Source organism: Eptesicus fuscus, chromosome 15 (genome assembly GCF_027574615.1).
Source record: "Eptesicus fuscus isolate TK198812 chromosome 15, DD_ASM_mEF_20220401, whole genome shotgun sequence".
NCBI classification, from domain to species: Eukaryota; Metazoa; Chordata; class Mammalia; order Chiroptera; family Vespertilionidae; genus Eptesicus; species Eptesicus fuscus.
In genome coordinates this window covers 50,849,986-50,862,862 of record NC_072487.1, presented here as the reverse complement: position 1 = coordinate 50,862,862, position 12,877 = coordinate 50,849,986, and the positions used below count along the sequence as shown (strand labels likewise).

The following is a 12,877-nucleotide window of genomic DNA, read 5'->3' as shown; positions in this document are numbered from 1 at the left end:
GGTGCAGTGCCTGGCATCTCTCACCTGCACTGTGGGCTGACACTCTCTTATCCCAAAGCCTATATAGCTATACTATGGAAGATTTTCAGTGAGTTTGGGTGCACTTTTACAACTATAACTGGCAGCTGCTGATAATTAACCTTTTCATTCTGTAAGGATAACAGGGGTGAAAGTGTTTATGCTGCTTGTTTCACATTAGAATCAAATTTGGTCATACTTGTAGATTCAGCATAGCCTGAATAGTGCTAAACCAATACACCTTTCCTCTGAGAAGATTAATCTTATTACATTCTTTTAACTGGTTTTGGTAGAAGTAGGGGAACGTTTAGGGAAGGTGGATGAGCAGAGCTTGCTTCAGGAAATTTTGAAATTTTTTGTGTTCTTGTTCCTCTCTTTTACTACCCACTCTGTTTCTGTCCCCCATTTCTCCTTGGGAATTTACCTATTGATAAAAACATTAGAAATATCACTGTGGCAAAGTATTTACATATCTTTAATGAAACTATTGAGCTCTTGCCATGTGCTAGACCCCTTGCCAGAGTCAGTGAGGCTTAGTCTATAGCTTCAAGGAATTTACTGTCTAATGGGCAAAAGAGTCAAGTAAATGTATATTTGCAAAGTTAGGAGGATTAATGTTAATTTAGAACAGAGTAGAGGCTACTAACTCAGCAGTGGTGGTTGAGATTGGAATGAGGTTGCAGTCAGGAGACTTGGCAGTGGATGTGATGGTAGCACAACCCCTTTTCTGATAGTATTAACAGTGGGAAACTGCCTCCTTATCATAGAGGTCGCAGACTTCTAGCAGGAAGGCCATTCTCTACCCAGCACTTTCTTTGGCAGGGCAGGGCCCAAAAGTGTGTAGCTTTTCTTTTCCTGATCTTTTTCCTTCATGTGCATGTTTCTTCAGCATCTGGACAAGTGCTTCTTTTATCTTCAGGTTTTCAATCATGCCTTTCAACATGTTAAACTAGGAGATGCCCCTCCTTCCTTTGTTTGTTTCTTCTATCAGCCAACATTCTCCCAATATGGATGTCAGTAATATACAAAGGAAAAATGGGACCTGCCCCAGAGGAGCTTATTAGAGTTTAAGAGGGGGAAATAGACATTTAAAAAATACTGTCAGGTGTTGTGATACAAGTGTGTAGATTAGGATAAGAAACCTATAGCCTCTGATCATTTCTTTTGTATAAAGGTCCTTCAAATCAGCGGTCGCCAATCTTTTGGACCTCGCAGACCACCGGTTGGCAACTGCTGCTTCAAATAACTATTATTTAGATACTAGAGGCCTGGTACACGAAGTGCACGGGTGGGATGTGGCTGATAGGGGTGGGGAGGTGGGGGTGATCAAGGGCGGGGCTGGCCGGGGGGAGGGGCTGCAGGTGGTTGGCTGGCCCCGCCCACTGGCTGAACTCCCAGTCAAGGGGACAATTTGCATATTAGCCTTTTATTATATAGGATTATATAGGATTCTTTGATATCTAGAAATGAAAAAAATTGAGCACAAAATCAAATTTTATATTTACTGTTTGGCAGACTATTACTTAGGTAAAATTTGTGTGTAAGTATTGCTTATAAAGTGTATTTGAAAACATTTCCAGCAGTAGTACCCTTCAAATTGACAAGATTGTGAGATAGTTTTCTAGAAGCAGATTGTGAGTTTCAGAATGAGGAAAAGACAGAAAATCCATAACTATTCAAGAAATTTAATTCCAAGTTCAGTTGACTAACCAGAAAATTCTACCAAACATTTAAAGAAAGCATAACAACAATCTTACAGAAACTCTTACAGGGAGTAGAAAGAGAGAACACTCCCTGATTTCATTTTCTGAGGCTAGCATAACCTTTGTAACAAAACTTCTTTATCTTTATCTTTTGACATTACAAAAATATAAAATAACAGCTCATCTCATTCAAGGACACAGATATAAAAATCCTGAACAAAATATTGGCAAACCAAATCCAACAATATATAAGACATGTTTTGATATCAGAGAGGAAAGGAGAGAGAGGGACAAACATCAATGATGAGAAAGAATGATTGATTGGCTGCCTCCTACAATACCCAGAGGGTAGAGCCCGAAACCCAGGCCTGTGTCCTGACCTGGAATTGAACCCATGACTTCCTGGTTCATTGGTTGACACTCAACCATTGAGCCACACTGGCCAGGCAACATTTTTTTTAAAAAATTAGAAATGTAAAGTTAGTTTAATGCCCAAAAACCAATCATTGTAATTCACACATTAACAGAAAAATCATATAATTAGCTCATAGATACAAAAAAATTGATAAAATTAAACATCCATATATGATAAACTTTAAACAAAATAGAAATAAAAGAGAACTCCCTTCATTTGCTAAAGAGGTTACAAAAAACCTACTGTAAAAATACTTAAATGTGGAATGTTGAAAGTTTTCCTGTTTTGAAATTAGAAATGCCTGCTCTCACTGTATCTGTTTAGCACTGTACCAGAGATCCTAGCCAGTGCAGTAAATCAAGACCAAAAAGAAAAAAAGGAAATGTGTTGGGAGGAAAGATATTGAACAGTCATTATTTTCTGCCAACAAGATTGTATGTATAGAAAATTCAAAAGAATACAGATAAACTATTAGAATTAATAATCTATAATAATAAAAGTGTAATATGCTAATTAGACCGGACAGCCGAATGACTTTCCAGACGTCCTTCTTGATGAAGCTGCTGTGGTGGGGGCCGAGGCAGAGGTCGTTAGGGGTGATCAGGCAGGCAGGCGAGCAGTTAGGGGCGATCAGGCAGACAGGTGAGTGGTTAGGGGCAATCAGGCAGGCAGGCAGAGTGGTTAGGGGCGGTCAGACAGGCAGGCAGGCAAGAGGTTAGGAGCCAGCGGTCCCGGATTGCAAGAGGGGTGTCTGACTGCCGGTTTAGGCCCAATCCCTAAACCGGCAGTTGGACATACCCCAAGGGGTCCCAAATTGCAAGAGGGTGCAGGCCGGGCTGAGGGACCTGCCCCCCTCCCCTGCACAAATTTCGTGCACTGGGCCTCTAGTTATATATAAAACCTAGAATAAAGCTAAGAACAAAAATGTGCAAGACCTCTACAAAAAATTGTGAAGCATTAAGGAAAAAAATTAGTGACTCAGACAATATAAGGATGCATCTTGCTCATAGATAGAAGATTCAATATTGTAAAGATATCAACAATCCTTATATCATCTCTAGATCCAGTGCAGCCCAATCAAAATATCAGGTGTTATCGACATGTATTAGAGTGGTAGGACACCAGAGTTGACAACCCCAGTAACCAGATATATTTAAAAGAACTTCAGTATTTTCCTATTTGGTAAACATTGTTTTAGTATGCAGGTTTCCTCCATTATCTTAAAATAGAGCATTCCTATGAAACCATTCATAAGCTGAAATGGCATAAAGTGCACATCTTGCTAACAAATGTGCAAAATAAATCAAGATAAAGCACAGATACTCAGATACAGTTCAGAGCAATGGCAGCTTGCTGAGTGTAGCTGCCCATGAAGGAGCTTGGTGGTAAACTGTTTCTGCACAGCAAAACAAATGCTGATCCCCTATTTTTGCTAAATCCTCTTCAGATTCCTGTTAGCTAGCAAAAACAGGCACTAATGTAGTTCTTCCCTAAAAGTGAAGTGGTACAAAGCAGGCTTTTGAAATATGGGGGATACCTGTATTTTTATTTTAGACGTGAGGGGACATAAATGACTTAGGTACCTCAGGGAGAAGTTTTTAGTAGTCATTCACAGTTTTCACATCTGTTGTGAAAACCAATTTTAAAGGTCAGTCTTGGAGTCAAAATTCTTAAGAAGTTCTTCTCACAAGCAACTATTCTTACAAGTGCTGTGCTGTCTTCTAGCTACATGTGACTATTTAAACTGATCTGGCCATTTCATTAGTTGCACTAGCCCCCTTTTAAGTGCTCACTAGCCATATGTAGCTGTGGCCACTTTTTGGATAGTGCAGATGTCAAACATTTCCATCACTGCAGAAAATATTAGTCACCTCTAACAAGACTTCCCATTTTTTTTATCAGGCACAAATAAAATTATAGGTGAACTGGAGTTGAACAAATGCTCTGGTATAATTGGCCCACCTTAAACTTATCTTTGGGTATTTATTAGCAGGGCACCAGATTTTTTGGTTAAGAAAATCAATTAGAGAAGAAATTGCAGTACAAATTTCAAACTATCCAACCTTTAGGGAAGGGAGCATCGTTTACAACTAGGCAGACTTCTTGGGTTAAGCCTTAAGAGCACAGATAGCTAAGATCTTAACCATTTGAGAAGGGTTCTCAAGGAATTTGCTTCACAAAGATAAACTCAACTGTTAGGAACCCTGGAGGACTGTAGTAGATTTTTGCTGCAGAGATTCAGTACTTGAGGAATCTGACTCTTATGATTGGACAACTCTCAAATGGTAATTTCCCTCCCCTTTCCCAGTATTTTCCCCCCTTTTTCCTTCTCAACACACAGCCCATATCCCAGTATACAGGAAAAACTGTTTCAGGATGGTATTGTGTAAGGAAGCTTGTGTAGCTGAGATTCTGGTGGAAGTTCTGTAATGCCAGGTCAATCCATAGCAGCAGAGGAGTTGTGAGGAATTCAGATGTTAGAAATGGATTGCATTGAGTGTAAAAGTGTGGCTGGGATTTATGACTCTTTACCGTGAAATGGAAAATAAAAATGTAAAAAATTGGGTGTAATCATCTCCAAATTGGCTCCTTTGTTAGATTGGCAGAGAGGTAGAATCAACTATGTAACTGGGTTATATAATGGAGGTTGGGGCTGGGGGAGGGGTTGTGTTCATAGGGGCCCTTGTCTCATTATGGCTTTTCTTTGTCCAAGAATTGTAAAAACCTTTGATATTATTGCTGGAGTTTTGAGTCAGCAGTTGCTAAGCACCTGCTGTTGTGTTTCAGGCTGTAGGTTTGGACCTTGGGGTGGTTACAGAGTCAAAACAGAGTCCCAGTGCTGAGCCTGATATGGGAGACAGATACATACAAATAATTACCATATTCATACATAGAGGTTCAGAGGGTCCTGGAACATCATTTTAGTCTGATTCCCTAATCTTCTACCAGAAGCAGCCTGAGACCTAAACTGGGAAGGAGACTTGTTTAAATAATGCCAAAAAAACTGAGAACCCGTTTTTTGTTTGTTTTGTTCCCTCCTCCCCCCCATTAGACCACTGTAAAATATGATCACTATCCTTGAAGACATCATCTAATTCCTATCTGCTTAAAACCCACTTCTTCCATAATGGTTCCTTGTCTGCCATACTTTTCTCCGATACCACTTAACTATCTTTTCCTTGTATTTATTGTGCTTTTTATTAGATCTTGAACATGATCAGGTCACCAAGCCGGCTTCAGCCTTCTTACCTCTAATTTCCCATTCTCAGCAAGGTCTGAATAACTGTCACTTTTTAATTAAGCCTTACAGTCAGGTAAGTGGGGTTCGAAAATGCTTGCTCCTTTGTGAGACACTTGCTTCTACATCAATAAAAATTCCTCAGGCCACATGAATATGTATTGTGAATTTGAGTGAGGTCAGTCACTGTTTGACTACTGAGTTTTGGAGGTGGGAGGCAGGGACCAACAGCAACTATTTAGGGAGTGTACGAATTGAGAAGCTTGAGAAGCGAGGGAGGTGGGCGGGGGCGGGGCTGCGCAGGAGCGCGGTTGCGCAGGGGCGTGGTGCGCGGTCTGTTGCCGGAACTAGTCTGAGTCGCCCGCAGCCCCGCCCCCTCCCCCTCGGGGTGGAAACAAAGGGGGCTCGTGCTGAGCTGTGGGGGAAAGAGGCGGAGCGTCTGTTGGTCGGTCGTGCGAGCTCCCTGGCCCGCTAGGTTTGTTCCCAAGAGGGGGCGGGACAGGGGTGAGTGAGAACCCAGAAGTGGGAGGTCCGTGGGCTGGGCGTCACACGGCCTAGTGCGAGGGGCGTCGCCTGCGCGCGCAGCGGAGAGTAGTGCGCCGGCGCTCGGGGAGCTGGTCCTCGAGCCCTGCGGTGGGGTGCAGCGGGCGGGGCAGCAGCCGGACGGTTAGGGCGCGGGGGTGGAGAGCATGGAGCCCCCGAGGCGTTAGCTGACTGTCAGCTCCGGGCGTGCAGCTGTCGTTTCCTGGCACGCCCCATCCGTGTAATGGTACCGAGAGGAAGGAAGCGCCGTGACAGCGCCTTGGTCGGAGCCCGGGTTCCGGGGGTGAGGAGGCCCGCGGACAAGGGAGCTGGCGAGCTGGCCACTGGCTGGGCGAGAGGTCACAATAGGAGGCGGCGGGCCCACTGGGGGCCGCGGGAGCAACCCCGCAGGGCGGAGCCTTCCCTCGCAGGTACTGGGAGAGGCGGCCGTTGGTTCCCGCGCGAGGGCGGGACGGCCCTCAGGCCGTTGGGAGGCTTCGGGCTGCGGCCGGCGGAGGTGTGGTTGTCCGGTGTTCGCAGGGGTGCGGCCGGCCAGCGTGCTTTGTTTCCCAGGCGGTGGCGAGGAGTGGGCCCAGCCAGCAGGAGCCCCAGCCAGCTGCCCCTGGCAGATGGCCTCGCTCTCTGGCTACCTCCCTGTTTGCCAAGGCGCAGGTGAAATGATGTCACCCAGGAGAACGTGGAACCAGTCGGAAGGGACCTTTCTCGCGTCCTTCTGCCACAGCGGGTTTCTGGACAGGCTGTGTTTTGTTCTCAGGGGATGAAAGTTCTTCCTTTCAGGGCTGAAGAATGAGAGAGGTTGGTTTTGAACCGAGAGTTTTTCAGATTATTGAGGGCTAAAAAATAAAGTTTACATTTTCGTGTGTAAGACTTGAAAGGGACCTCGCTTTTTCTTTGTGCTGCAGAAATGATGTATACCGTTACTCAGTAGAAGTTAGATATGTTAATTCTTCCATCATAAATAGAAACATGAATACTTAACATGTAACTATTGCTAAAATCATATGAATGGCATTTTTTTCTTAAGGACGCGCACTTAATGTAGGAAAATTTAAGTATATGTCTTTTAGAGTCTATTTGGCCTTGATTGCAGTATGGTGAACACATTTATCACAAAATCCCTTTAAATAGCAAGCAGCCCTGGTAACTAGGCTTAATTTTTTTTTTAATCCATTCACACAGTTTTTGTGAAAACAATAAGGATCTAGGGACAGTTGGAATCAAGGTAAAATGATTCCTGTTTTGGAGAACGTTGGCAGTGAAGCTGGGACGTACTTGCAATTAAAAGATGAAATTAATAACTGTATTTTCCCCTTTCTCCAGTTTTTGCTGGCTTAATAAACTCACTAGCATAATATCTTTCATTTTTTGAAAACCTATTAAACCTTCAATCTATTTATTGTAGGGCTTTAATTAAGTTGATTTTTATCATTTTCTGTAATGCCTATTTCTAAGAGAATTTGTGGCTTTTAGAATCTGTAGTTGAATCAGTTTTGCCAACAGACTAGCCATGTGGGCCTTAGGTCTTCATCTGTAAAATATGAGTTTATTTTAAATGATTTTTGTGGTGTATCTACCTTTGATATCTTTTGTGATTCTAGAAAGTAGTTTGTGATTCTGTATTTGTTGAAATTTACCCATTTGTTTTTAAAACTAAATTAAGTTGGCAAGTGTTAATCTGAATAAAAATTGGAAATTGACTAGAGTAGCCTGAGTTTTGATGAAGGGTGGACAGAGCATGTTAGATATAACTAAGTGATAGCATCATAATGTAGAGTGTAGTTCTATTGTCTCTCTGCCAACAGCTCGGGGTCAGACTTTTAGTAACATTTTATTTGTGCTCACTTTTAACTTTTTTCCAAGGCCATGGGTGGGAAGCATGGCTAAAAAATCCTTAGGTAAAAATCTCCAAAATGATTGATCAGCATGCAAAGATTATTGATCAAGATTATCTTTGTCTTCTATTTCCAGTCTATTCTATATATTCCTCTCTGTTTGTGCTGCCCCAGTTTTGTTTAGGCCACCAGCATTATGTAATTCATTTTGCTGGAAAGATAGTTCTTGATTAGTCCTGTGATTGTTCTGTAGTGTCTGGGTCTACTTACTGATTTTCTGGTTGTTTTCCTATTGCCTCTGTTCATTTTCACTTCTGTGCTACTTCGGATAATTCATGGCTTGCTTTATTTAAGAGTGTACAGATTGTAAGTACACATTTGAACCCAATAGGTCTAGTTCATTCAGCAAATGTTAAGTTCCTATATGTGATATTGTCTATCTGGAGGAGATAAAGCAAACATACAATAAATTAGTGAGAAATTTGAGCAAATAGATGAAGAGGGGCCATGTACACAGTCACACACACACACACACACACACACACACACACACACACACACACACAGAGATAGATATCTTTTCATGCTCCTTTTTTTAAGGATTTAAACACTTTACTTTCTCCCTCGATTTGAATACTTTCCTCTAACCCCTTTTGTTAGGGGGCCCTATTATCTTCACTTATAATTTCTGTTGAATTGCTTCACTAGACTGAATTTCTTTGAGGGCAAGGACTGTTTCTTTTTTCCAATTGTATTCACAGCATCTAACACATGGTAGATATGCAATAAATATTTGAATTAATATTTTTATTTAATAATCATAAAGAGCTTAGTCACACTTCATCTTTTCAAATACACACACAATTTTTGTATTGATTTGGACTAGTTATGGTCTGGACTTTTTCCAAATCCATGTAATTCTTAGAGCTAAATCTTTAAGAGATAGCAGTCTACTAAGAGGTTACCAACCCAAGTAAAATTATTTTAGACACATTTCCTTGAGGGGAGAATAATCTTTGTACAGGCAAATCTGGATTTGTGGGAGGGAAGGAGAGAAACAATTTATTAAAAGAATGTGTAACTCTTATTTTTTCCTAATCTTTATGTCCACCTTCTCAATACATGTAATGTGCCTGCCTTCCCCCCTCCTTATTAATTTATGGGACTGTGGAGTGGGAGAAAGGGTAGAGTGGAGCCTTCCTGCTACTTTCACCAATCCTGGCTCTGCTCTACTTCCAGAAAGACATAGACCCTTATCTCAAGAATGAGAGTAGTAGTTTGTTTTTAAAAAGGATTGCCCCAGTGCTGGACAGCAATGATCCCTCCCACCACCCACTCTGTAGGTAGTACCAGTCCTTAAATGATTTAATGACTGCGTAATAATCCACAAAGCACGCATACCATACTCTTATTTAGCAAATAACTTATATGTTAAACATTTAGGTTACTTCTAGTTCCCTTTTAAATTGTTGATACTAATGTGCTGTGATGAACATGTTTTACGTATGGTTTTTCCTATGTTTTGGAGTATAACCTGAGAATTTATCAGAGGAAAATTACTGATTCAGACTTTTGAATTATTAACAAAATCTACCTGATAACTTTCCATGTGATTAACATTTGCCACCCTGGAAACAGTGAGACTATTTGGATAATTTGAATTTGACCTCTACATTTTTAGATCCCCACACCTGGACCTTACAGAGTAAGTAAGGGACTTGGAGTCAACACTAAAAAAGACTTCATCTTTTGTTTTGTTTTTCCCTTCTTCTATTAGGCTATGATTTGAGTGCTGCTGACTAGTTGGTATTATAGCAACAGTGAACAATTTTTTTTCCTCTAGAGATTTAATGTGGCTATTTTGGAGAAGGCTGTTAGGGCTTTGAGCAATTTATTGTGTAGAAAGCACATTACTTAATACACCTGCACATCCTGTGTCTCACCTTTATGAGAAAAATGTAAATGAATGAAGAAGCAGCTGTATTCACAAGCTATTTTGGAGGAAGCAAGTTCTGGCACAATATCTGGACCTAACTTCTAAGTTATTTTTAGCACAATAACTGATGATAATTATTACACCCTCCAAGACAAAGGTTAAATTCTTGATTATATTATGGTTACCAAGACAGGGAAAGGCCACATTAAACAAAAGATAAACAAAAGATGTCTTAAAATAGTAATGTGTTGGTGCTCAAAAGGTTAAATTATTTTAAATAACTTTGTTTTGTGAAGCATTGCTTTTCTCAGTTATGCTGGGTGGATTAGTCATATAATTATCTATCTATATATAAAAGCCTAATATGCAAATTGTCCCCTCGGGAGTTCAACCGGGAGTTCAGTTTCTCACTGTGATGTGCACTGACCACCAGGGGGTGGCGCGGAGCAAAGGGAGGCCCTAGCTGGTAGCTGGAAGGCCCCAATAGGCTCTGATTACTGGCCAGGCCTAGGGACCCTACCTGTGCACAAATTTCATGCACCGAACCTCTTGTATTTAAACAAACATTAAATATGAGAAGTGTGTGAGTTGCAGGTTTAATCCCATCTCAGGGATGTTGTTCTCTTGGCATGAATTTTTAAATATAAGTTGCATTCTGGAGAAGGTTGAAGTTTTCATGTCTTTGTAATGTTCAACACTTGCATGTTAGAGAAAAATAGAATTGTATCAATTTTCAGATATAGTATAACCTCAATAATTTTTACTGAGGGAGAATTAGAGCAGTAATGGAAAATTTATGTCAGAAACAATGTAGAAAGAAACAAATATATTTAAAAACACTTAATTATAGCACTGGCTGGTTTGGCTCAGTAGATAGAACATCAGTCTGCTGACTACTGAAGGGTCCTGGGTTCCATTTCAGTCAAGGGCACGAACCTCAGTTGCAAGCTCAATCCCAGCCTAGGTGGGGCATGTGCAGGAGGCAACCAATGGATGTCTCTCTCACATAGTTGTCTCTCTCTCTCTCTCTCTCTCTCTCTCTCTCTCTCTCTCTCTTCCTTTCCCTTCTACTCTCTCTAAAAAATCAATGGGAAAAGTATCCTTGGGTGAGTATTAATCCCCAAAAAACCAAAACAATATAGCTTTAACAGGCCTTGGGGAATAATTGTTAGTTACTAATCCAACTACATTATAAAGAAGAGTGCTACTTTTAAAATTCTTAAACTACAGGGTGGTTTTGTGGGCTCAGTATGAACCTTAGAGGGGATAGGCTTGCATTTAAATTTTAGCTCTTAGTATTTATGTGTGGCTTTAAGCAAATCAACTAATCCTGACTTGCAGTGTGTAAAAGATCAGAGTCCAGTTCATTTGAAGTTAGTTATTACAAGATTAAGATTTTTAAAACTGCTTATTGCTTTAAGATGTCTTAATTTATATCTTTCATAATCAAATTAATATAGTTAAAATTTCAGAGAAATAACTTGCTTTGAGTGTGGTACAACAATTTATATAGATATAGATAGATAGTGTTAGTTTCCTATTGTATAATAAATTACCACACATTTAGTAGCTTAAAACACAAATCTGTTATTTTACAGTTATTTTACAGTTTCCCTGGATCAGGAGTCTTAGTATGGGTTAGCTGTGGGGCTCTCTGTTTAAGGTCTTATCTGAGGGGAGCTGTGATTTCATCAGAGACTTGATGTCCTTTTCCATGCTTACCAGTTGTTGGCATAACATGGTTCTTGTGATTTTTCTTTCTAGCTGCCTGGTGACCCCTCTCAGCTCCTGACCTATCAGGTCTCTTCCTCATGGCCCTCGTAATGTGCGTTCTCACAACATAGCAGCTTATTTCTATGGGTTTGACAGCAGAATCTCTTCAGGAAGAGTTCTGTTCCTCTTTTGAGGGCTTTCTTTGATTAAGTCAGGCCTACCCAGGATAATCTACCCTTTGTGATTTATTAAATGAAACCAGCCGACTTGGAATTTTAATTATATCTGAAAATCCCTTCATCTCTGTGAAGGAGTTTGTATAATTTAGGTCATGTGATTTAACCTACTCATGGGAATAAAATTTACTGTATTTACAGTCCTAACCATACACCAGGGAGGGAGGGATCATACTATGTGCACCAGAGGTGGGAATCTTGGAGGCCATCTTAGAATTCTAACTGCTCCCCAACACACACAATTGTGCCTGATTTTATCTTATCCAGTGGGAGCATCTGTTTTGTTTTTTTTCAAACCCATCTATAATTTTTGTCCCAGATCTGTATTAACTATAGGAATTGAATATAGTTTTTCTCCATTGTATTGTTTGTCCTCCTTTTTTATAGACAAACTAGAGGCCCAGTGCACGGATATGTGCACCAGTGGGGTCCCTTGGTCTGGCCTGCGCCCTCTCCCAATCTGGGACCACTCGGGGGATGTCGGAGAGCCAGTTTTGGACCGATCCCCACAGGCCAGGCCAAGGGACCCCACTGGTGCACAAATCTGTGCACTGGGCCTTTAGTATCCATATAAGATCTTTGGTTAATCTCTTCCCGCTCTCCCCCCTCCTGCCTTCCCTCTGAGATTCATCAGTCTGTTCCATGTTTCGATGCCTGTGGCTTCTGCTCCTGCGTTGAGCGTCTGCCCCCTGGTGGTCAGTGCATGTCATAGCTACCAGTCAGCTGGTCGCTTAGGCTTTTATATATATAGACTAGAGGCCAGTTGCACGAAGATTTGCGCAATAGGCCTTTCTTTCCCTGGCTGCCAGCACCAGTTTTCCTCCAGCACCTGGGACCAAGGCCTTCGCTCCGGCCAGAGCCTTCAGTCTTCACTCCATCTGGAGCACCGTTCCTGTAGCTCCCTCCGCCCCCCGCCCACCCCCTCATAACAGGCGTCCCACCCCACCTGGCCACTCCACGCCTGCATGCGTGCTGCCCAGAGGCCCAGAGCGGCTGGGGGGCGGGGCCACCGCCATCTTTGTTGGGTTAATTTGCATACTCCTGATTGTCTGGTGGGCATTGCGAAATGACGGTCAATTTGCATATTTCTCTTTTATTAGTGTAGATAGAGCTTCTGAACAAAAGATATTGTTGGTAGGAGAGGACTATGCTTCAAAATTATTAACTGTGGCCCTAGTGGCCAGGGTTTGCCAGTTTCAGTTTTCAAAGGAACAAGAATTAAGGAAAGGAAACCTGATTCTCT

At 41.6% G+C, this 12,877-nt stretch overlaps 1 protein-coding gene across 7 annotated transcripts in view; it reads left to right on the top strand.

Moving 5' to 3' along the window:
- Nucleotides 1–12,877, top strand: part of RNF38 (ring finger protein 38) — a 66,568-nt gene that overhangs the window by 5,242 nt on the left and 48,449 nt on the right. For 2 of the 7 annotated variants that reach the window (XM_028146062.2, XM_054726836.1), the window contains exon 1: nt 6,206–6,327. The exons of 1 other annotated variant lie outside the window; for it this stretch is intronic. Coding sequence is in view for 3 of the 6 variants with exons in the window: in XM_054726834.1 (XP_054582809.1) it covers nt 6,704–6,712 (9 nt within the window). In the remaining 3 variants the exon portion in view is untranslated. 4 more of the 7 variants (XM_054726833.1, XM_054726832.1, XM_054726835.1 and 1 more) reach the window with 3 other exon arrangements.